Below are 24,167 nucleotides of genomic sequence, written 5' to 3'. Positions count from 1 at the left end.
CACCTCTGGTGAGTGTACCTTTTGTAAATATAATGCATGGCATAAAAGCAAGCATGTTTAATGATTAATTTGCCGTTTAGACTTGGGATGCATTCGCGGTCAGTGCAGCTCCTCCTTTTAAATGGCCAACCCAACAGGTGCTTGGTATGGGAAAGGAGGGCACTGCTGTTTGAAACCATTTCCACATGTTATGAAGGTTGAAGAAGCTGAAAGACTGTGGCTTACCATGGCTGCCTACAAGCCGAATTCTGTTGCCCAGCCCTCCATGTGTGATCTCTCACACCAAACCAGCAGGCCCTCAATATAAGAGGCAAAATGCGACCTTGTACCGAAAGCACATGTGCTATATAATGTTAACATCTTGGTTTGCCATGAAAGAGTCTACCCATTGTTCTCTAAAATGTGTCTTTTTAAATATTAGTCTCCCCTTTTTTTCCTCCTGCAGCTGCAAATGTTTCAACGCTCCCCCTATCATCTCCATCCCAGAGGCTAGCACAGATAAGAAGGCGAAAAAAACTCACTCGCGCTGAAATGTTCTCTGAACTCATTCAGTCCTCCCGCACTGAAAGAGCTCAGCAAAATGCGTGGAGACAGACAATGTCAGAGTCCAGGAAAGCAGAAAATGAACGCAAGGACAGGACAGACGCGCGAGAGGAGAGGTGGTGGGAGCAAGATGATAGGTGGCGGCAGCGTGATGAGAGGAGGCAAGATGCAATGCTGAAGCTACTGGAGGATCAAACTGATATGCTCCGGCATATGGTTGAGCTGCAGGAAAGGCAGCAGGATCACAGACCGCCGCTGCAGCCCCTGTGTAACCAACCGCCCTCCTCCCCAAGTTCCATAGCCTCCTCACCCAGACGCCCAAGAACGTGGGGGGAGAGGGGCCCTCCGGGTACCCAACCACTCCACCCCAGAGGACTGCCCAAGCAACAGAAGGCTGGCATTTAATAAGTTTTGAAGTACATTGTGGCCTTGTCCTTCCCTCCTCCCCCACCCCTCCCGGGCTACCTTGGCAGTTATCCCCCTATTTGTGTGACGAATTAATAAAGAATGCATGAATTTGAAACAACAATGACTTTTATTGCCTCTGCAAGCAGAGATCGAAGAGGGGGAGGTCTCAGTTGGCTTACAGGGAAATAGAGTGAACCAAGGGGGCGGGTTTTCATCAAGGAGAAACAAACAACTGTCACACAGTAGCCTGGCCAATCATGAAACTGGTTTTCAAAGCTTCTGTGCTCTTCTAACCGCCCTGGTGTCTGTCTGTGCGTAATCAGCGGCCAGGAGATTTGCCTCAACCTCCCACCCCTCCATAAACATCTCCCCCTTACTCTCACAGATATTGTGGAGCACACAGCAAGCAGTAATAACAATGGGAATATTGGTTTTGCTGAGGTCTAAGCAAGTCAATAAACTGCACCAGCGCGCTTTTAAATGTCCAAATGCACATTCTACCACCATTCTGCACTTGCTCAGCCTATAGTTGAACAGCTCCTGACTACTGTCCAGGGTGCCTGTGTATGACTTCATGAGCCATGGTATTAAGGGGTACGCTGGGTCCCCAAGGATAACTATAGGCATTTCAACATCCCCAACAGTTATTTTCTGGTCTGGAAAGTAAGTTCCTTGCTGCAGCTGTTCAAACAGACCAGAGTTCCTGAAGATGCGAGCGTCATGTACCTTTCCCGGCCATCCCACGTTGATGTTGGTGAAACGTCCCTTGTGATCCACCAGTGCTTGCAGCACCATTGAAAAGTACCCCTTTCGGTTTATGTACTGGCTGCCAAGGTGGTCCGGTCCCAAGATAGGGATATGCGTTCCGTCTATCGCCCCACCACAGTTAGGGAATCCCATTGCAGCAAAGCCATCCACTATGACCTGCACATTTCCCAGAGTCACTACCCTTGATAGCAGCAGCTCAGTGATTGCGTTGGCTACTTGGATCACAGCAGCCCCCACCGTAGATTTGCCCACTCCAAATTGATTCCCGACTGACCGGTATCTGTCTGGCATTGCAAGCTTCCAGAGGCCTATCACCACTCGCTTGTGAACTGTGAGGGCTGCTCTCATCTTGGTATTCTTGTGCTTCAGGGCAGGGGAAAGCAAGTCACAAAGTTCCATGAAAGTGCCCTTATGCATGCGAAAGTTTTGCAGCCACTGGGAATCATCCCAGACCTGCAACACTATGCGGTCCCACCAGTCTGTGCTTGTTTCCCAGGCCCAGAATCGGTATTCCACGGCATGAGCCTGCCCCATTGCCACCAGGATGTCCAAATTGCCGGGGCCTGTACTGTGAGAGAAGTCTGTGTCCATGTCCTCATACTCTCGTCACCGCGCTGCCGTTGCCTCCTCACCTGCTTTTGCAGGTTCTGGTTTGGACATACTGCAGGATAATGTACGAGGTGTTTACAATGCTCATAACTGCCGCGGTGATCTGAGTGGGCTCCATGCTTGCCGTGGTATGGTGTCTGCAGGAGAGCAGGAGAGCAGAGTGGCAGGGGAAGCGGTGGTAGGAAGACCAGTTTTTCTGACCTATTGCACTGTCTGCGGCCAGAGCAGGAGAGCAGAGTGGCAGGGGAAGTGGTCGTTTGATGACAACGGTTAGCAGTCCTACTGCACCGTCTGCTGAAAGCAGTATGGCGCCCGCATGGAAAAAAGGCGCGAAATGATTGTCTGCCATTGCTTTCACGGAGGGAGGGGCGACTGACGACATGTGCCCAAAACCACCTGCGACAATGTTTTTGCCCCATCAGGCATTGGGAGCTCAACCCAGAATTCCAATGGGCGGCGGAGACTGCAGGAATTGTGGGATAGCTACCCACAGTGCAATGCTCCAAAAGTCGACGCTAGCCATGGTACCGTGGACGCACTCTGCCGACTTAATGCACTTAGTGGGGACACACACAATCGACTGTATACAATCACTTCCAAAAAAATCTACTTCTATAAATTCGACCTAATTTTGTAGAGTAGACATACCCTTACTTGAATGGATCTAATGCTTTGGAGAGTGGGTGATGTGCCATTTCTCCCACAGGTTTAGCTGACTGAGCAAGTAGACCAGTTCTGTCTGCTCTCATGAGTTAACCCCCTTAGTTGCTGCCTTATGCATGCCCTGTAAACTACAGAAGTGATAGGACATTCTTGCCAAGTACAATTGTCATATTGGGGTGTAAAGAAGAGCCAGTATGTGAGATAGCTGGAGCTTAAACCATTTAGAGGGCTGTCGGTAGATGCCATTACCCTGACTTTCACCTGGAACTGAATTTGACAGCCAATGCACTGTATAGGTGTTATACGTATTCACCAGCCTGCCTTGCCTTGCCTAGCAAGTGAGTAGGTGTGTTTTGAACCAGCTTCCAAGTGGACTTCAAGGTTGTCCTAGTAACGTGTGCTACAGCAGGAAGTCAGATGGTGACTGTAATGAGATCTATAGCAGAGAGGAAGGGGAGCAATTTCTTGGCCAAATGAAGATGGAAAAAGAGTGTTTCTGGTGTTGCCAGTTTCAATCCGGAAATCCATGAGCAGAAGTAAGTTTAATAGATTCTTCCCAGATTTCAAACCGTTTGGCAATAGATGGGCCGACACCCATGTTTGAGGGAGCAATCAGATTTTGTGCCAGTTCTTGAGAATGTTTCCCCTGCCAACTGACATCACTTCCTCTTTTTCCGGACTGATTTTAATCCACTCAAATAATAGAACTTCAATTGAATTAATGGGACAAGCAAAGGTCTGAAGATCAGGCTGAGTTAGCATTTATAACTGGTGTGTGTGCAAGAGTTGTAAAACTCATTTTATTTATAATAAAGAAGTAATCCTATGAGTGTCTGATTGACAGGGAAAAACTAGAAGAACCAACCTTAGTTCCTTCAGACTCGAACTGTGACAAAGCACATGGAAACTCATGCAATCTGTATAGTTATTATTTCCTCAACAATAGCACTAGTTCCTGACAATGTGATTCAGGATTGGTAAACTTCCAACATTTACTGGTTAGAACCCACTCAGCAGAAAAAGCAGTCTTCAGATTTTGATGTGCCTTGGTAGCAGTGCATTTTTAGTAGGTAGCAGGAGTGTAGCAGCTTTGCTTATATTCATCACTAGTGATCCAGTCCTGCTCTTAGTGAAATTGACTGAAGTTTCACCATTTTCCACTGAGAACAGGACCATGTCTTAGATAGCAGCAAACTTGCAGTGGAAGGATCTTTCCATGGTGCTGTAGTTCCCAAAGGATTCATCATTCTGATTCTTTTGCCACCCTTTCTCACAGTGAGTAGTACCATGTGCTGTATTTTATTTATGTATTGAAAATCATGGAGTAAAATGCTGTTCAGCATGAGCAAGGGTGGCAGAATCTGGGTCTTATTCCAATATGCTCATCACACTCTCTCTAGACATAGGTTCAAAAATGAATAACAATCAGGGCTAGTTAGAGAGGACTTCTCCTAACTAAAGCTGTAATGAAAATCTTCTGACATTTGGTGATCAAGAATGGTAAGTTAGTATTCCCATGGAATCAATCTGTGTGATCAATTTACAAGGAAACCAAGTGAAGATTAATTACTTGCTTAGCTTCTCAATTAACTATGATTCAGTTTGAACAGAGCTAAATTCCAAGCACAGCTTTTATCATTCTGAAATATGCACACTAGAAATCAAAGGATAATTCATGCATAAACTCACATTCAGTGACATTCTTTTCTAGGAAAAAGCAACAGAGGGTCCTGTGGCACCTTTAAGACTAACAGAAGTATTGGGAGCATAAGCTTTCGTGGGTAAGAACCTCACTTCTTCTAAGACTTGCATCTGAAGAACTGAGGTTCTTACCCATGAAAGCTTATGCTTCCAATACTTCTGTTAGTCTTAAAGGTGCCACAGGACCCTCTGTTGCTTTTTACAGATTCAGACTAACACGGCTACCCCTCTGATTCTTTTCTAGGGTTTCCTCGGTCCTTATCATGTTGCCTCAGTAACACGTCTTTGATCCCCATGACATTCAACCTTCGTGTCCCTGGGGATGGCCCTGGGGATCCAAGTGTTACTAGTTCTGTTCAGACCTTGGACATCACAAGAACATCCTGGAGAAAGGGAGCCCAGGGAAGTGTCAAGCCAAAAGAATTTACCATAACACCCAGTAGTGGTACCATTCGCTCTCATGAGCTCCTGGATATCCAGGTACAGTATATGTCAAACTACAGTTGAACAAGAGAGTCTGATGATTTGCAAAGCTAAAACAAGGCTTTTGTTACTATTGGGTTTATTGTAATGTGAGTAATCCAAGAGCTTTTCATAACCCCAGTTTTGGAGGCACTCAAAGAGGTGTAGTTCGGTTTCCAAAGCTGCAAGTCCAGATTATGAATTTCAACAACAATAGTCACATATGAATGAGTTTCCTGATGTGAATTTAGAGAACTTCTCAGAGCAGGTGGTCTTTGATTTAAAGAGGGAGGAGGAAGAAATAGGATGGAAAGTAGTAGTTAAAAAGTAATGCTTTACAGTATATAAGCAAAAATAGTTCACTCTCTTTCTCATTCTCACATTCACTCTCCCACTAAGTCACATTGAATGCAATGATCTCCAGGGGGGACAGTGAAAGTTAGGGTATCCATTAATGATCCCAGTCGCTCTTGGGCCAAATTTTGCTTTCAGTTACCATTATAAATTTGGAATAATTCTATTCAAGTCAGTAGACTGCCTCTGGAATTACACTGGTATAACTGAGAGCAAAATTTGGCCCCTGGATTTTAAAGCCACAATGAATTTATTTAATTTATTTGTGTTCAGGAGACTGGGTTACAGGGAATCTTTTAAGTCTCACTACCAGACTGAAGGAGCTAATATCATCATGGAAATGACTATTTTTTCCATTTCTGTAACTGAGATTTTGTCCTGTAACACACTAAAAAAACAAAAAAACATTATCTCATTCTAGTGACAATGTGTAGTGTTTGGTTTGCATTTCAACTCATAGCAAAAATATGGTACAGTCCACTTTCATATTCAGCTACAGTTGAAGGTGATTGATTGGATGGATTTCCACCATATCTGTAACATTAGCTTGAAAGTCAAGGTCTTTTTATGAGAAGGAGATTTTAGGCAAAGCTGAACTCTGGCGTAGAGATCTGCACTTGTGTAAGGATCCTGGTGTGGGTTATGGAGCAGAATCCTCTGTCTCCTTTTGCTTTAATGAGGAAGTTTGGAGGAGATAAACCTGTGGGGTCTCTCACTTCTTAACTTGGTTTTGCAAACATCCCAGGGCAACCAAACTATTCACTTATGGAGCAAATTCAGCCTGGGTAAGTGGACACATTTGAAGTCAATGGAGTTGCACCTGGTAACATTTAGCTAGTATTTGGCCTTGTATCTCAATTCAGAGATTGTCCAAATGTAACTTTACTCCAAGGGGCCATCTGTTGTAGGCAAACCTACAGATGAAGATTTAGATCAAAATCCTTGTGTTAATCATCAGACCCACACAAAGGGGAAGAGGAGAAAAGGCAAATGTGACAGCCTGTCACTCCAATATTCACCACTGTCATGTAATTAGAGTATGTTTTGTACAAAGTATGTCTTGAGAAGTATCATTCTAAAAGTCTTAATCTGCTAAACATTAATATCTCGTTGGATTGTATGTGCTATCATCGTATGTGAAATTATGAAGTTTGGCTGTGTATGTGTCACTGGAACATGTTGTGTGGTTGAAAATACCCACAAGCAGCCTTTCAGGTACAACAGTAAAAAGGCCAAACAATGTTAATGGCTTATTGAGGAAATCCACGGAAGCACAAGGATTACCCCAGGAACTGTGTACAACAGAAACCTCTCAGAGACAGCACTACACAATGGGAACTGTTTGACCCAGGTCATAGCAAAAGAGCTTTCCAGCAAATGGGAAGAAGATATAAAAGGGGCACAATGAGATCATGATGGGACCTCATTCTCCCTGCAACAATACACCTGGAAACACCTGAGGGGCAAGGACTGAACTGTGGGAAGTGATGGTCCCAGGCTAGAGGGATCTTTAGCCTGTGTATGAAAACTTGGGAAAGCCAAGGCAACTTGTGCCTTAAGAATCTGGCAGCCTGTTTATCACGCAGGGTGAGAATTTTTTAATTTATATCCTACCTATCTAGTGTGTTAAACTCAGTTTGCGGTTTTTGTTTATTTACTTAGGTAATCTGCTTTGATCTGTTTGCTATCACGTATAATCACTTAAAATCTATCCTTTGTAGTTAAATAACTTGTTTTTGTTTAAACCCAGTTTGTGTAATTCATAACTGGGGGACAAAAAAGCTGTGCATCTCTCTCCACATTGAGGGAGAGAGTGAGTTTCATGAGCTTACGCGGACAGTTCTCTGTGCAGTGCAAGATGATACAATTTTGGGTTTACTCTCCAGAGGGGGAATGCACTTGAGTACTAGGCTATTCCTTAGCTGAAAGCCTTCCCGTGCAGTCCAGATTTCAGTGTCTGTGTCTTTCTGCAGCTGGGTGTGTCTTTACCTGTGTGTGTGCCAGAGGAGGCTTGAGGGCCTGGCTTAACAGGACGGGATGAGAGAGGCCAGGCTGGTGGAACAGGCAGGCTCAGTGGTACCCCAGTACATCAGGTGGCACCTTGGAAGGGGGGGCAACCCATCACAGCAAGCTTGGTTGTGCCGTAGGTCCTGAGCTGTGTTCCTGGGGAGGGCTTAATGCTCAGAGAGGATGGGAGATGTATGCTGCAGCACACTTTATTTTTATTCCATATGGTAACATCCGTTGCAGCACCTTAGCTCAGGAGTCCATTGGGCTGGTCACATCCCTGAGCCAGCCGACCATGGGGCGTATGCAGATGTCATTAGCCATTCCCAGAACTGTCGGCTAGAATGGCTGCTGTGTGGGAGCGGACATTCTTCTTCCACTAATCCACCTGCATAGGACAGGACAGGCTTTGTCTTTGGCAGTTTGGCTTTGTTATTCTGCTGTCTCCAGTAAGAAAGGTAACAAATATAGCTGTTTTCACAGTGGAACTTTCTATTTTGCACTCCGGGAATTTTAACTTATTATTCAACTGTGAACTCATCTCCAGACAGATTGAAGGAGAGAGACACTCCTTTTTACAGAGTCGTGGCTAAAATAAATCAGAGAAAACAGGCAACAATACGTGTCATCCTTGATGTGCACACAGCATGGGAGGGTTCTACATGATGATCTATTTGCTAAAACATAAGGATGACTAGGGTGACTCCTGGCTCCTTTTCATTCTTAATGACAGCAGACTTAGGAAGACCATCACTTCCGACCCCCGTGAGTGCTCAGACCCCTGTGAATGCCCAGTACCAAGATGTAGAGCTTGCTGAGGAAAAGAACTGCAGCTTTTTAAGCCATCATGGATGCCCATTGTTATTTAAAGTGATCCTCCTTGGGAAAAAATTCATGTGCTGGAGGAACCAACTAGGGGCCGTGCTCCTCTTGACCTGCTGCTCACAAAGAGGGAAGAATTGGTAGGGGAAGTAGAAGTGGATGGCAACCTGGGCAGCAGTGACCATGAGATGATTGAGTTCAGGATCCTGACAAAAGAAAGAAAGGAGAGCAGCAGAATACGGACCCTGGACTTCAGAAAAGCAGACATTGACTCCCTCAGGGAACTGAAGGGCAGGAGCCCCTGGGAGGCTAATATGAGGAGGAAAGTTGTCCAGGAGAGCTGGCTGTATTTTAAAGAAGCCTTATTGAGGGCACAGGAACAAACCATCCCAATGTGCAGAAAGAATAGCAAAGATGGCAGGCGACCAGGTTGGCTTAACAGAGAAATCTTCAGTGAGCTTAAACATAAAAAGGAAGCTTACAAGAAGTGGAAACTTGGACAGATGACTAGGGAGGAGTATAAAAATATTGCTCAAGCATGTCTGGGTGTAATCAGGAAGGCCAAAGCACAATTGGAGTTGTAGCTAGCAAGGGATGTGAAGGGTAACAAGAAGGGTTTGTACAGGTATGTTAGCAACAAGAGGAAGGTCAGGGAAAGTGTGGGACCCTTACTGAATGAGGGAGGCAACCTAGTGACAGATGATGTGGAAAAAGCTGAAATACTCAATGCTTTTTTTGCCTCGGTCTTCACAGGCAGGGTTAGCTCCCAGACTGCTGCACTGGGCAGCACAATATGGGGAGGAGGTGAGCAGCCCTTAGTGGTGAAAGAACAGGTTATGGACTATTTAGAAAAGCTGGACATGCACAAGTCCATGGGGCCGGATGCACTGCATCTGAGGGTGCTGAGGGAGTTGGCTGATGTGATTGCAGAGACATTGGCCATTATCTTTGAAAACTTGTGGCGATTGGGGGAGGTCCCTGACGACTGGAAAAAGGCAAATATAGTGCCCACCTTTAAAAAAGGGAACAAGGAGAACTCGGGGAACTCACTTCAGTCTGCGGCAAAATCATGGAGCAGCCCCTCAAGGAATCCATTTGAAGCACTTGGAGAAGAGGAAGGTGATCAGGAACAGTTGACATGGATTCACCAAGGGCAAGTCATGCCTGACCAACCTGATTCCCTTCTGTGAGGAGATAACTGGCTCTGTGGATATGGGGAAAGCGGTGGATGTGATATATCATGACTTTAGCAAAACTTTTGATACAGTTTCCCACAGTATTCTTGCCAGCATGTTAAAGAAGTATGGGCTGGATGAATGGACTATAAGGTGGATAGAAAGCTGGCTAGATTGTCGGGCTCAACGCGTAGTGATCAACGCCTCGATGTCTAGTTGGCAGCTGGTATCAAGCGGAGTGCCCCAGGGGTCTGTCCTGGGACTGGTTTTGTTCAACATTTTCATTAATAATCTGTATGATGGGATGGATTGCACCCTCAGCAAGTTCGTGGATGACACTAAGCTGAGGGGAGAGGTAGATACGCTGGAGGGTAGGGATAGGGTCCAGAGTGACCTAGACAAATTAGAGAATTGGGCTAAAAGAAATCTGATGAGATTCAACAAGGACAAGTGCAGACTCCTGCATTTAGGAAGGAAGAATCCCATGCACTGCTACAGGCTGGGGACCGACTGGCTAAGCAGCAGTTCTGCAGAAAAGGACCTGGGGATTACAATGGATGAGAAGTTGGATATGAGTCAGCAGTGTGCCCTTGTTGCCAAAAAGGCTAATAGCATATTGGGCTGCATTAGTAGGAACATTGCCAGCAGATCGAGGAAAGTGATTATTCCTGTCTATCAGACACTGATGAGGCCACATCTGGGATATTGCATCCAGTTTTGGTTCCCCCACTACAAGAAGGATGTGGACAAATTGGAGAGAGTCCAGCAGAGGGCAACAAAAATGATTAGGGGGCTGGGGCACATGACTTATGAAGAGAGGCTGAGGGAACTGGTCTTATTTAGTCTGCAGAAGAGAAGAGTGAGGGGGGATTTGATAGCAGCCTTCAGTTACCTGAAGGGGGGTTCCAAAGAGGAGGGAGCTCGGCTCTTTTCTCAGTGATGGCAGATGACAGAACAAGGAGCAATGGTCTCAAGTTGCAGTGGGGGAGGTCTAGGTTGGATATTAGGAAAAACTTTAATTAGGAGGGTGGGTTACCTAGGGAGATGGTGGAATCTCCATCCTTAGAGGTTTTTAAGGCCCAGCTTGACAAAGCCCTGGCTGGGATGATTTAGTTGGGGTTGTTCCTGCTTTGAGCAGGGGGTTGGACTAGATGACCTCCTGAGGTCTCTTCCAACGCTAATCTTCTGTGATTCTATGAAAAGAAAAATCAGTTGCTTTGCTAAAGTCACATTTCCCCATTTTTCCATTCTATGGATCACATTATATTAAAAAAATAATCTTGGAGCCCATCTCTGGTCCTAGACTTTCCAATTCCTTACAATTTTGGTCTCAAAATGCTTCCTTAATGGTCCACCAGATAAGGCTTCCTGGACCAGTGATGGTCCAAAGATCCTCAACTGAGAATCATTGATACAACCAGTGCAACCTTATTCAACAGAAAGCAACAGAGGGTCCTGTGGCACCTTTAAGACTAACAGAAGTATTGGGAGCATAAGCTTTCGTGGGTAAGAACCTCACTTCTTCCTTGCATCTGAAGAAGTGAGGTTCTTACCCATGAAAGCTTATGCTCCCTGTAGTGGGGCGGCTGCCCCACTCCCTGAGATTATGGACTGCGGCAGGCCAGTGGGCCGGCGCAGACACACAGCCAATGAGAGAAGGGCTTACTGGGAGCCAATCAGGGCCCAGGTTGGAGACAGCCAATCAGGGCCAGGCTCAGCCCTATAAAAGACTGCACAGAGAGCGAGCAGTCAGTCTGTCCCAGGCCTTCAAGAGGGGAAGGTCTATCTCTAACCTGGGAGACTAGCACCGCGGACAACGCAGTGCTGGCCAGGCTCAGGGAGCAGAGGGGAGCTCTAGCCTGAGGCCTGCCAGGCTGCAGACCCTGAGTGGAAGGGCCTAGCGGGTGCAAGGGGCCATAGGGGAAGCAGCCCAGGGAAGCGGACAGACGAGGGGAGAGTAGGAGGACAGCGAGGCTGCCGCCAGAGGGTCCCTGGGTCGGGACCCAGAGTAGAGGGCGGGCCTGGGTTCCTCCCTACCCCCTTGCAGTACATCTAGCCATTGGCCGTAGGGAGCGGCCAGTACAGACCACGCCAGATCCCTGACGGGAGGGATTAGACTTTGGGGTGTGTGGTTGACTACGGTGGCTGGACAAGGAGACTGCTGATTGACCCCTCCCGGAAGGGGGTGTGGAAAGACAGAGGGGCACTGCCGGAGGGCAGTGGTCCTGAAGAGGATGCCGCGAGTTGGTGAGCGACGTGGGCTCAGACACGCCAACCGAGGGCGAGACGACGGTCGCGACACCACTAGGAGGGGGCGCTCCACTGGACTGAGCTAATTCCCGGAACAACTAGTAGGAGGTACCACGGTGGTGAGTCCCAACCCCGTTACACTCCCAATACTTCTGTTAGTCTTAAAGGTGCCACAGGACCCTCTGTTGCTTTTTACAGATTCAGACTAACACGGCTACCCCTCTGATGCTTACTCAACAGAGTCCTTCTCCAGCAAATGATCTCCAAGTTCCAAAAGCCCAACAAAGGGGATACTAGAGGTTGTTGAATGAGCACCCCTTCTGAGGGATTGCGTTAGAAAATAAAGTATTTGTTCCCCTTTTCCTGCACTAGGTGACCTTATGTTCCAACACTGTGAAGAAATATGAAATGGCATTGGTGGTGGATGTGGATGGTATCGGAGAGGAAGTGCTGGCACTCCTAATCACAGCGAGGTATTGACACTCCCTTTGCATCCATTCCCACTTTGTCCCTGTGTCACCTACACTATGCTGCCATATACACAAGGTGCTGGATTTATCCCTCTCTTCTAAAACAAGAACCACTGTTTAATATGATTATTGTGCATAGTTGGGCACTAGAACTAAAAACTGTGACAAAGTACTGTAAACAACACATGCTGAAAAGCACCTGTACTAAAGATAAGGGAAAGGCCCTGAGCCTTTTTCAACATGGGAAGAGTAAGAGTATTTATAATTGTCCGTGACTTTCCGTGTTTGCAACAGATTTCATGTGTGAAGAGCCCAACTGCCATCCCTTTTCATCCTGAGTATTGTACTTAACTCAGGTTGTAACCAAAGGGGTGTATTCACTTCCTGCAGTGGAAAATCTATTTGGCATGGAGACATCCGAGGCATGGATGGCAATACAATGATGGGGCTAGTTTCAAACAATTAGCATGTGGATTAATACCGAAGAGTTTAAGACAAAATTCTGAATTTTAGCTAGGAGAAATAAACAAAAGATAGTGACAAGGGAAGAGTATTATTAATTAATTATTATTATTATTATTATTTCCTTTATAGAATGAGCTCAGCTTCATCTGCTTTCCTCTCGTTTTAGTTATTTGCCATCACAGATTTGAGCCAGGGGTCATTTTTCCTGGGTCAGATCCTGTAGGACTGTTGTAACTCCGTTGACTTCAGGGCAGTTGGCCCTGTATCTATAATTGTGTATATATAGCTGGGGGGAGGGCAGTTTTAAAAAACCTTGGTACTGGCTTAGCACTGCTCCCTTTGAAGTCAATGTGAACTTTGTCATTGACTTCAGTGGGAACAGGGTTAGGCCAACACTGAGTCTGGAAAATCGCACCTGGAATCAATTTTGTAGGATAATTAGGAGATCATCATACAGGAACACTAATGGACATGACTTTCATCAGCCTGGTGGTCCCCCTGACTCCTCTCTGATACATCCTGCAGAAGGCAGCAGTTTCCCCAATTTGTAAATTAAGATGTTTTCCTTCTATCAGCTAAACAGCTTCTCAAATCCAGATAAAGGAGGAAGATTTGTATTCTGGGTTAATGGGTAGGTGTTGCAGAATGACAAGAGACAGAAATCTCCCTGGAGGCTCAGATACAAACCCAAAATCACCCTTTCCAAGTTGGGTTTTAGGGCAGGGGTGTCAAGTTAATTCACATGAACACAGATTTGGCAGAAGTCTCTAGCTGCACATTCCTTCCATGCAGAAAACACAAAAAATACAAACCAACCAGTACATATTGTTCAGGCTAAGAAAGCTCAACATGTTAGCAGGGTTCCAGTCTGAGAAATTGCACCCTGCTTGAATGCTTGCTGGTGTTAACAGAACACTATTGAGTAGAGACCCATGACAGTTTCCCCATATGTCCTTTAACAGAGATTGTTGATTAAAAAGTGAATAAAAAGAATTTTAAGATGATTAATGACTGTATGGGTGTAAAGCCTCTATGTGACAATGACAAATATGTTATGGGAGTAAACAAATACTATATTCTCTTGGTATCTGTAATGCTGTTTTTTGGCGGGCTAGATGTGTTGTTCCTCCACTGCGTGTGGCTAACCCTGTGGTGAAGTTTGGACGGTGTTTCCTGAAGTTCCCTTACCAGCAGATGGTGATGCTTGTGAACGACACTGAGCTTCCAGGGTGCTACGGGGTTCTCCCTCAGGTTTGTCATCTCACCCTTCCTTTCTGCTGCTTCTCTTCCATTTCCATGGGGCTCTCTGAGAATGGAAGGGGTATTTCCCAACTAGCACATAACAGATAATATTAAATGCTGTGTTATTGTTGTCTCTAGCCTCATCAGCATTTGATGTGAGAATGTTTAAGTTCTCTTCTTTGGAACTCTCTTGCAAGTGAGAACTTAAAAGTTCTTAAAGGGGTGGGTCCCACAGCATTGAAAGCAGGAGTGATTCTTTGAAAGATACAAGACATTATAACCACAAGGGTTTCTTTCTGAGAGGCTGAAGTTCACAAGAGGAAAGGGAAGAAAGCCACTGACTGAGTCCATAGCCTGTGGTCTGTGTGGCATTTCCTAATATTTCATGGTGTAACACATTCTACAACAGGAAAGGGGAACAATTCAAAGCCTTCTGTGAGCTCTGTTTATGAGTCAGCAGTAGGCTGGGCTGAATAGGTGCAGCTGCTGTGGGAGCCACTGGGACAGATTCAATGGTGGTATAGTTACACATTAGGCATTAGTTGGTTAGAAAGCAGTTGTCAATGTCAACTTGCACCAATCTACAAGATTTTCAAAGCAAGCAGAACTCACAAGCCAGGGGCCCATTTCACTTTACTGGTAAAAACCAGGCTGCAGTCTCTGGCAACAGAGAGATCACTGGCATGTGGGCATGTGGGCCTCACAATTCCATATCCCCCATGAGGACTGGAGCCAGCAAAGGAGGAGTTGGGGCCAGAGTGCCTGGAAGGGACACTGACTCACCGTATATTCCTGGGAGCCTCCATTGGTGAGCCCCAGCTGGAACCTAAAGCTGCCTTCGTCCTCGGGTGAATCCCTTGTGGAGACATCTCTCCTGAGAGCAATGGAACTCCTGGGCCTACATGGATGAGTCAAACCCTGAAGGAGCTGAAGGGGAGAGTTGCTTTCCTTGCTATCTCACAGGAGAGTGTAAGCTAAAGCAGATAGGCCACTCCTTCTGCAATTCTCCGAGACCAGATTTAGCCCTGGTATAATGGAAATGGCACCTGTTTACCCAGAGCTAAATTTGGACCCCGCAGAATACCCAACTGGGGCAAGTTTTGCTACTTACACTTGTTTATACTAGTTTCTGGCTAACTTTACTCCCCCATTTACATGCCGTTAAATGTAGTCCATTGTATTTTATTTTTACTTACTCTCTGTTGCTTTTAATATCCTCAAGGGTGATTGAAAATAATGTCCTTCCCTTCATATTTTTCCTATTTCCATCTGGCAGACATGGACACTGTTCCATATTTTCTGGGGCACCAGCCAACATAGCCACTGTGTTCTCTTTCATTTTGAGTAACTCTTTCCTAATGAAACTTGGAGATGCTTGGAACAGGTATTCAATCTGTTCGATTGGTTGGATCGCCTTTAGGTGATGCCTCAGGCAAGTAAATGTCTGTACTAGTTCCTGGAAAGATTTAGAAATTTGAAGGCCAGAAGGAGCTATTGTAACACAGGCCAGAGAATTTCACCCAGTAATTCCTGCCTCATGCCTATAACTTCTACTGAGCAATAGCAGGTCCCTTAGAAAGAGACCCAGTCTTGATTTAAAGACTGCAAGTGATGGAGAACCTACCACATCCTGTGGTGAGCTGTTCCAATGGTTAATTACCCTACATGTTAGAAATGTGCGCCTTCAGCTGTGCTGTTTTGCATATTTTATAGTCTATCTCTGGCTGAAATTCTCCCCTGCGCAGAAGGCAGGCGCTTGTCTGTGCATCACTTCAATCCCACAAAGTCCTCAAAATAGGGGTCAGTACAGGCTTTGTGCTAGTCCTCTGCACCATGCTCAATTTCCCCCTTTGAACCCAGTGTTTTGCACGTGATTCTTTTAACTGTGCGATAATTGTAATGTTTTTAAATGTCAAGGAATGGAAAGTTTCCAAAGAAGTCATGGTGAAGATAATGTTCTGGTTATGTCTCTGCACAGGAGTATGAGGAGAAGCCCTCTGTGCTATACTCCAGCCCCAGGCCTTGTGGCATTATTCAACCTCACAGCACTGTGGAGATCCCCTTAGCACTGGAAACCCAAGTGACTGGACAGCAGGACACTGTGGCTTCCATAGCCATGTTTGGGAGTGAAGACCTCCGCCTGGTGAGACCCTGATGATGAAATACTCCTTGTGTCTGCACCAGTGTTCTCTCTGGAGTGTGAAGACCTGTATTGAGGGTGGTCTTTGCTCATTTGACAGTGCACACTGCATGCTTGTATTCAGACAGTCTAATTCTTTACAATTCCAAGGATTTTTCTGGTGAATTCAAAAGCTGCAGTAGTAAACTCATGTCATTAGAGAGTAAATATCACTGTGATAGAAGTCAGATGTTTTGAGGTTAATTGCACTGCTCATACCAATAACGAGGAGAGTCAGGAAAGATCAAACCTGTTTCAGTTGGCAAGAAGAATATGGGCCTGATCCCAGAAAGTGCCGAGTGCCCTTCACTACTGTATAAAGTCAAGGCGAACAGAGGGAGCTTAGAACCTTGCAGGCCTGTGTCTTTTGAAGGGGCGTGAGAGGAGTATACAAGTAATGACTGGTGCAGAGACGATAAATTGGGCATTACTATAGACCGTTTGCTGTAGTTCACATCGAAAGGGACAGTGCAATGGAAAGGCCCCAAATTTAAATCTTTTACATAGCTTGGCTGGGGTTTTCGGAAGCACCTAAGGATAGTCACTGGGAGTCAGGCACCTAACTCCCCTTTAGGTGCTTCACCTAACATGACTACCTGGAGGACTCATTGCCACCAGAAACCATAGAGACCAGGAGCTAAGTATGATTCCAAAAAGATTAGATGTTTATATGAATAATGAGAGAGAATAAAAAAGAAAAGAATAAACCCTCATGATTCATTGCATAAGCCAAGAACTAACTGCCTGGGGATAGAAAGGAAACTTTCCTTATGAGCAAATGTTTCCATTGGCCATTATGGAGAGTACTCTGTAATATCTGGAACTGCCTCTCTTTGTAGATGAACCCTTGGTCTAAGCCACTATAGCAATTCCTTTGTCTCTAAGGCCTTGGCTACACTCGGGACTTCACTGTGTAGTGAAGAGAGCTCTCGCAGCGCTGTATGTACTCCGCCTCTCCGAGGGGAATAGCTCGCAGCGCTGTATGTACTCCACCTCTCCAAGGGGAATAGCTCGCAGCGCTGTAAGTACTCCACCTCTCCGAGGGGAATAGCTCGCAGCGCTGTATGTACTCCACCTCTCCGAGGGGAATAGCTCGCAGCGTTGTAAGTACTCCACCTCTCCGAGGGGAATAGCTCGCAGCGTTGTAAGTACTCCACCTCTCCGAGGGGAATAGCTCGCAGCGTTGTAAGTACTCCACCTCTCCGAGGGGAATAGCTCGCAGCGCTGCAGGCTCTGATTACACTGACGCTTTATAGCGCTGTACTCACTGCGCTCGGGGGGGCGTTTTCACACCCCTGAGCGCAGCAAGTTGCAGCGCTGCACAGCGCCAGTGTAGCCAAGGCCTAAGTCTGTTTTATTCTTAGAGTAACAATAACCACTGCATAATAAAGGCCCCAATTTGAGAAAGCAACCCTGTTCAGGAAAGTACTTAAGCACATGCTTAACTTTGAGCACATGCTTAAGTCCTCTCAGACACTTAGAAAAAGCACCTCCTTAAGTGCTGTCCTGAACAGGAATCAACTGCATGTGGTTAAGTGCTTTTCTGAATTCAGTCCATTATGGGCCACTGTAGCCTCTGTACTAAAATCTACAAGGAAGGCCATATCAGCCATAAAATTGGGAGGCTGCAACTGGAGTGAAGGTAGACTTTTTCTACCAAATGTGAACAAGTATGGGCAAGTGGTTTCTGAATTATGACATGACACCCGAAAAATAGAGTTAAAAATAGAATTCCAAGAGGCTTCCTGGGTTTTTTTTACCACCTTCTAGCAAAAAAAAAAGGGTAGAAAAGTGAGTGATAAAATGTAAAAAGCAATAGAGGATCCTGTGGCACCTTTAAGACTAACAGATGTATTGGAGCATAAGCTTTTGTGGGTGAATACCCACTTCATCAGACCCATGCATCTGACAAAGTGGGTATTCACCCACGAAAGCTTATGCTCCAATACATCTGTTAGTCTTAAAGGTGCCATGGGATCCTCTGTTGCTTTTTACCGATCCAGACTAACCCGGCTCCCCCTCTGATACTTGATAAAATGTAGTTTATTGAATTCATCTAGCTAAGAGCTAAAGCAAGTTTAATTAAATTTTAATTTAAAATGGCATTAACTTTGGAAATAGCGATGACAGAATGGCTTGTCATCACTGATGAGCATGAACTAGGGTGTCAAAGGACAGTTGAAAGCCTCAGCGGCCATTAACCAAAAGTAAGGCTGACATCTTCAAAGCAGTCCAAAGGGTGTGGGCTTTCTTTAAAATGAATGGAAGGTGTGCAGCTATCTCCCCTGGACTGCACTGGAAATCTTAACCTAGGTCTCCAACCCTTTTCTTTGCATTAGAATGTAGACCAATGGCTAGGGGCTTTGTCAATGGAGGAAGGTGAATTTTGCCATCAAGGCTGAAGTTAGCCAAATAAGTGGTTTGTAAAGTTAAGACACATTACAAAAAGTGGGGAGAGGGAGCTTTTCACAGTTAGAATTTCCTGACCTTTTAGTGGTTGGTTTATTTTTCAAACTATGGTGATCTTGTAAAGATTTTACCCTTGGATTAATGATGTGTACTTTCAGCCTTAGCCGCGCTTTAATGATGTGAATTAATATGTCAGACCTTACCCTGATGGGAGCCCTGTGAATTGTGGGATCTTAACAATTTCTAAGGGAAAACTAAGCACTTCAGTAAGCTCATAAGTGCGCCCATTAAGTTGGAGTTTAATGCACAGCATTTGGCTTTCACTCAATTGCAGCAAACATCTGAGCTGTGCTAATAGAAAGCTTGCCATGCATAAGCACAATACACACTTGCATGTCTTGTCGCTAAAGCTGCCTCAGGTTTAAATTTTGTCCAAGCTCTGCCCTGAAGCTTTAACACACCTTTAGTAGGTCCCATTCTGGCCACCCGACTTTTCCCCACTAGTGGAACATTGTGAGCAGTATGGCCAACAGCCTGCTATGCGCTCTACTGATGGTTGGTTTCAGGAGTGTGGGCCTTATTCTGCTCTCTATTGCACTGATGTAATTCTGTTGAGTTCAGTGGAATCACTCTAATTTTAGGCCAGTAAAACAGAAAGAAGAGCATGGTCCTATGATCTTACATAATGCCAGAAACTGGGAATGGGCGACAGGGGATGGATCACTTAATTACCTGTTCTGTTCATTCCCTCTGGGGCACCTGGCATTGGTCACTGTCGGAGGACAGGATACGGGGCTAGATGGACCTTTGGTCTGACCCAATCTGGCTGTTTTATGTTCTCATGTTATGCTTAATAATTCCCAACAGCTTGAGTCGGCTATAGCCCTTCTCAGAGTGCAGACTTTCACAAATCCTTCTCTCTGGCTGACCCTTCATGGCTGTGTTGCCTTGTGTTTTACTTGCAAGTGACGGGATGTCAGTTTCAGTTTGCTGCAAGTAATTCTGTGTGTTAGGGAGCTGGTCCAATACAGCCCGGGGTTTACCTGTGGCGTATCCGCCTGCAGCCTGCCACAGGCAGCAATTTTACAGCTGGCTGCTATCAAAACAGGTGGTCATTCAACACTACAGCTGACTGCCAGAGGACGACTATTTATTCCCAAATGATTGAAACTGACACTATGTCCCCATCAACAGAGCCAGCAAGACCTTTGAGCCTGTGGAAATATTACTGATAGCAATGTCTTCCCCCTCGTCCTCCTTTTCCTTTTTTATAATTTGGCTTGTGAGCAATGGCCTGTTAAATGTTGCTGCTAAAAGCACTTTTGCGAATGGTTTAAGTGAAGCATTTTAAAAAATATTAACCATTTCCCTGCTGAATGACATACCATGGACATGTCCAGTGCGATTTGACACAGCTAGGAATTCTAGGTGGCCTGTCTTCCTTACTGGATGTTCTGTAGAAAATGAATGACAGAACACTAAAGGTTAACGTCCTGGAAGGACTCATGCTACATTTGATTGCTCTGCTGGGGAAGAGCACACTAAAAACTTAGCTATGCTCTCAGGAGAGGTGTTTATCAACGCACACTCTCCAGGGACTCTCTCCTATGTGTTTTTTGTTCCCTTCAGTCTTCTCGATTAAAAAGGTATCTCCCCAAACAAAGTGCAAGTACAGTAGCAGAGCAGTGCTTCCCAACCGTATTCCGAGCCTGAAAGGCAAACACACGTTTTCCTAACAATTGCACGAACTATTGTTCCATTCGTAATGAGGCCTAGTATGAAAAAGATCTGTGTGAAAGATCCTGATGTCTTTAGAAAGGGATTTCACTAGCTCCCTAACAGTACTGCTGTTTCCAGAAGGGAAAGCCAGGCTGACAGCCCCATCCTCTTCCTCCACACTGCCCCAAAATCCTGCTCTCCGGGAAGCACTGGAAATGAGCAAACCTGATGTCTCCAGGGTTGGGAAATGAGTTCTCAATGGTTTCCTTCTCACGCTCCTGCTTTCTCCATCATGTTGGGGGAAACAGCCACTGCAGATCTGCAATGGAGGTGAGTGAGCACCAGCAGCCGCTGGATGTTACTCTAACCTGAATCGGCGGGTAGAAATCGACCTCTCGGGGATCGATTTATGGCGTCCCACAATCGATCCCCGAATCGGCGCTCTTACTCCACCAGCGGAGGTGGGAGTAAGCGCCGCCGACAGAAAGCCGCAGAGGTCGATTTTGCCGCCGTCCTCACAGCGGGGTAAGTCGGCTGCGATACGTCGAATTCAGCTACGCTGTTCACGTAGCTGAATTTGCGTATCTTAAATCGACCCCCCCCGTAGTGTAGATGTAGCCTTAGGCAGTCTGATGGGGCTGGTATAGGAACCCAGGCAGAGTACACTAGGCTTTGGTGGCAGTCTTTCCAGCTGAGTGGGACCAGATGTGGGTCACTCTGGGAGCAGCCAATGCCATTTCTTGAGTCAGGTGTCATTCAGGGTGATCTACAGGACAGACTGGAACTTTGTGTCTAAATAATACGCTTTGCCCTTTCATGAGTCACATAGCATCTTGTCACTAGGAGGAATTATTACTTATTTGATTTCAGTTTAGAAGTAGGTATGAGGGATTCACAGGTCTTGAACCCAGGTCTGTGGCTCCCTAGACAAGCATCAGATCACAGACATCATCTGACACCTCCACCAGCAGGGAGTGAGGGCTGGTGGACCTTAGCTCACCATAGGCACTGCCTATGAAGATCTCAATTGGAGGTGATGTCTGGCCTCTCCAATTGGCTCAGACTCATTATTTAAGCTGGAAGGAGGCACAGGACTTTGTCTGAGCAACTAAGTGAATCCCTGGGTGGCTGCTACATTGGACCCTACCTTCTCGCCTGACTCCTGAGCCCTGCCTTAATCCCGATTCTTGCATTCCTGTCCTGTCTTGTCCTTTCCATCCTGCCTTGTTCCAGATTCCTGCTTCTGAGCCCCACCCCTGGTTACTGACACTGGCTCTGACCCTTCGCTTAACTCCTGCCTCTGGCTCTGTCACTGACCCCTGGTTCCTGACTCCTGCTCTGACCACTAGGCCTATCACTACTGCTCTGACCACTGGGTCTGACTGCCTATGACCTGGTCCATGACAGGAAGGTTGTTTGGTCCTGTGCAGTCTGTATCCTACAGCAAAAAGACTGGTGTAAACATTTAAACTATTAGCTGCTTTTAATGCTCTGGGAAGGTGACTTGGATAACGGATCACCATTTCACCCCACCCCTCCATGACCCTTAGGACTGATCCATGTGAGGGTAGAGAATATTGTCAGGATCACAGATATTCAGGAGAGACAATTACAGCTCAGGTGACATCATTAATATCCATTACTTATATAGCGCCATAATGTGCATGGAACTTCAGACACAAGTAAGACATGAACTCTGCTCCCAAGAGCTTAAAACCTAAGTGTCTGATTCACACTCACACCAGTGTAACTCTGATGGAAGTATTCCTCATTTACACCAGTGGTGAGTGTGGGACAGCAGAAGAAGTTAGAGGGAAGGATGGGAAAATGTTGAGAAGGGGTAAGATGGGATGGCAACGGTCAAAGAGAAGAGAAGGGAGAGGTGAATAGGTACAAGTGGAGAGCTGCAGGACAAATGCAGTTGGTTTGGTGGAACAAGGCAAACAGGGAGGTGGTTTTCTCTATCACCAGATAACCATTCTGAATGGATGATCTTCTTCACATGAAAATCACTCAAAATCCCAGGTCTCCTCCAGTCGTTCACCACCATTCTGTGTCCAAGGATTGAGAACAGTCTAGGAGAACAATGAGAGCTAGCTGATCCCTTTCAACTTTCCCTGGTTTTGTTTCCCCCGGTTTCCTGGAGCAGAAGATTCATTTAGTGAGCGTTGGTGAAGGCCCAGTTGTCTACGTGGATCCTGCTCAGATAGATTTCGGCAATATCCAGGTTCTAAAGGATGCTTCCTGTACACTCCACCTCTCCAATCAGACCGTTATTCCTGCACCATTTTGGGCACAGATGGTAAGTGCTTTGCGGGGCTATTTTATAATGAACATGTACTTGGAATGTATCGTCTCAACAGTCTGTGACTTGACTTTATATGTAGCATTCTCCTAAAATTATCTCAAAGAGAGAATGAAATGGGCATGACATAATTCCCCAAAGTGGCTGGCTGAGTCTGCTCTGAAGTGCACCTGAGTCACCCCATTAGTGTCAGTGGGATCTCATAGATGCAACTAAAAGCAGAATTTGGCACTTGATCTTCTTTATAACCTTTCTCTTGATAGGGAGTTTAGCTGTGCTAATCATGTTTATGTACCTATATGAAAGACATCTTATCTCTTTGTTCCTGAAAGGTAAGCACTTCCGCATAGATCCCCTCAACTGGGCCGCACACATTGACTTCTGGCTTGTGCTTCAAAATTTGCTTGCAAAGCTTTTAGCTGTATGGGAAACAGCATGCGAGGGATCATCCACAAATTACTAATGGGGAGGTGAGCTGGATGTTTAATGGTGTTACTCCCACTGGGAGTTTTGACAGCTCAGTTACTGCACAGAAGCTACTTTGTTTATAAAGGGAGCTGTGTAGTTAAGTTACATAAATGCTGAGAATGCACGGCAGTATCTTTGTATTTTGTGGCATTGCAGAATATTTCTGGGTCTTTGGGGAATGTTATAGGGAAAAGACAGTTCAATTTAGTGAGACTTCTTCAACCTGACAGGCTACACAGGTGTTCTAAAGTATTAAGTCAGACCCCTCCAGAGTCTGTCAGGGTGGGGATCCTTAGCCAGGAAGGGGGTCACGCTCTGTTTGGAGTTTGCACCCCTCTGTCCATTGGTCTCTCCCCAGTTGGTGGCAGGTTGCTTCACAGTGATGCCATCTCTGCCCTGTCTCTCCTATCTCCCTATGTCAGGCACAGTTTTTCCTTATTACTTTTTTGGTGAGATGTCCTTTATGATTCTTGATCATCTGAAGAAATATTTTTCTTGCACTTCCTCATATTTCAGTTTCCACAGTACCTAGAGTTGTCTATGGGGCTATCTCCACTGCAGCCATGGTGTGATTTGCAACTGGTGTAGATGTACCAGCACTAGCTGTACTCTAGCTAGCACGCTAAAAATAGCAGTGAGGACATAGCAGGGTGAGCTTCACTGTGGGCTGCACAAACCCACCTGACTGCCCTGGGTACATACTGACTTGTGCAGCCCGTCCAGAAGCCCCTGCCATCAGATCCTCACTTCTGTTTTTACCAGGCTAGCTAGAGTACAGCTAGCAAGGGTACGGCTACACGAGCTGCCAATCACACCTGCGGCTGCAATATAGATGTACCCTGTGATGGGGTGCAGGGGCTTGACCTGGTTCTGAGTGAACAGGAGAGTAAATTCAGCTCAGCTACCTCCTGAGCAGGTGTTGAAGGGAAGGTTTGTAAGAGTGGCTGCTTGGGCGGCCGAAGGCGTGGAGGTCAAGGAGCTTTGTGCCTGCTTGTGCCAGCCTGGGTTTGGCCTGAGGTGTTTCCTTGAGCTTAACCAGCATGGCATGCTCCCTGCTAGTGAAATGGATTGTGGAAATCCCTCTCTGTGTCCTTTATAGTTGGTGATCAGAACAGTTTGTGATCCTCAGCTTTGATAACAGTGATGGC

General features: G+C 45.9%; 1 protein-coding gene across 1 annotated transcript in view; it reads left to right on the top strand.

Moving 5' to 3' along the window:
• Nucleotides 1-24,167, top strand: part of HYDIN (HYDIN axonemal central pair apparatus protein) — a 376,996-nt gene that overhangs the window by 120,932 nt on the left and 231,897 nt on the right. Inside the window, exons 13-17 of the mRNA XM_054049428.1 lie at nucleotides 4,937-5,172; nucleotides 12,135-12,235; nucleotides 13,813-13,948; nucleotides 15,918-16,082; nucleotides 22,396-22,548. Of these exons, the coding sequence (XP_053905403.1) occupies nucleotides 4,937-5,172; nucleotides 12,135-12,235; nucleotides 13,813-13,948; nucleotides 15,918-16,082; nucleotides 22,396-22,548 (791 nt within the window). The remainder of the gene's footprint in view (nucleotides 1-4,936; nucleotides 5,173-12,134; nucleotides 12,236-13,812; nucleotides 13,949-15,917; nucleotides 16,083-22,395; nucleotides 22,549-24,167) is intronic.

Source organism: Malaclemys terrapin, chromosome 14 (assembly GCF_027887155.1).
Source record: "Malaclemys terrapin pileata isolate rMalTer1 chromosome 14, rMalTer1.hap1, whole genome shotgun sequence".
Classification (NCBI taxonomy): domain Eukaryota; kingdom Metazoa; phylum Chordata; order Testudines; family Emydidae; genus Malaclemys; species Malaclemys terrapin.
The sequence above is the reverse complement of the archived record's forward strand: the minus strand, read 5'-3'. Positions and strand labels throughout refer to the sequence as shown.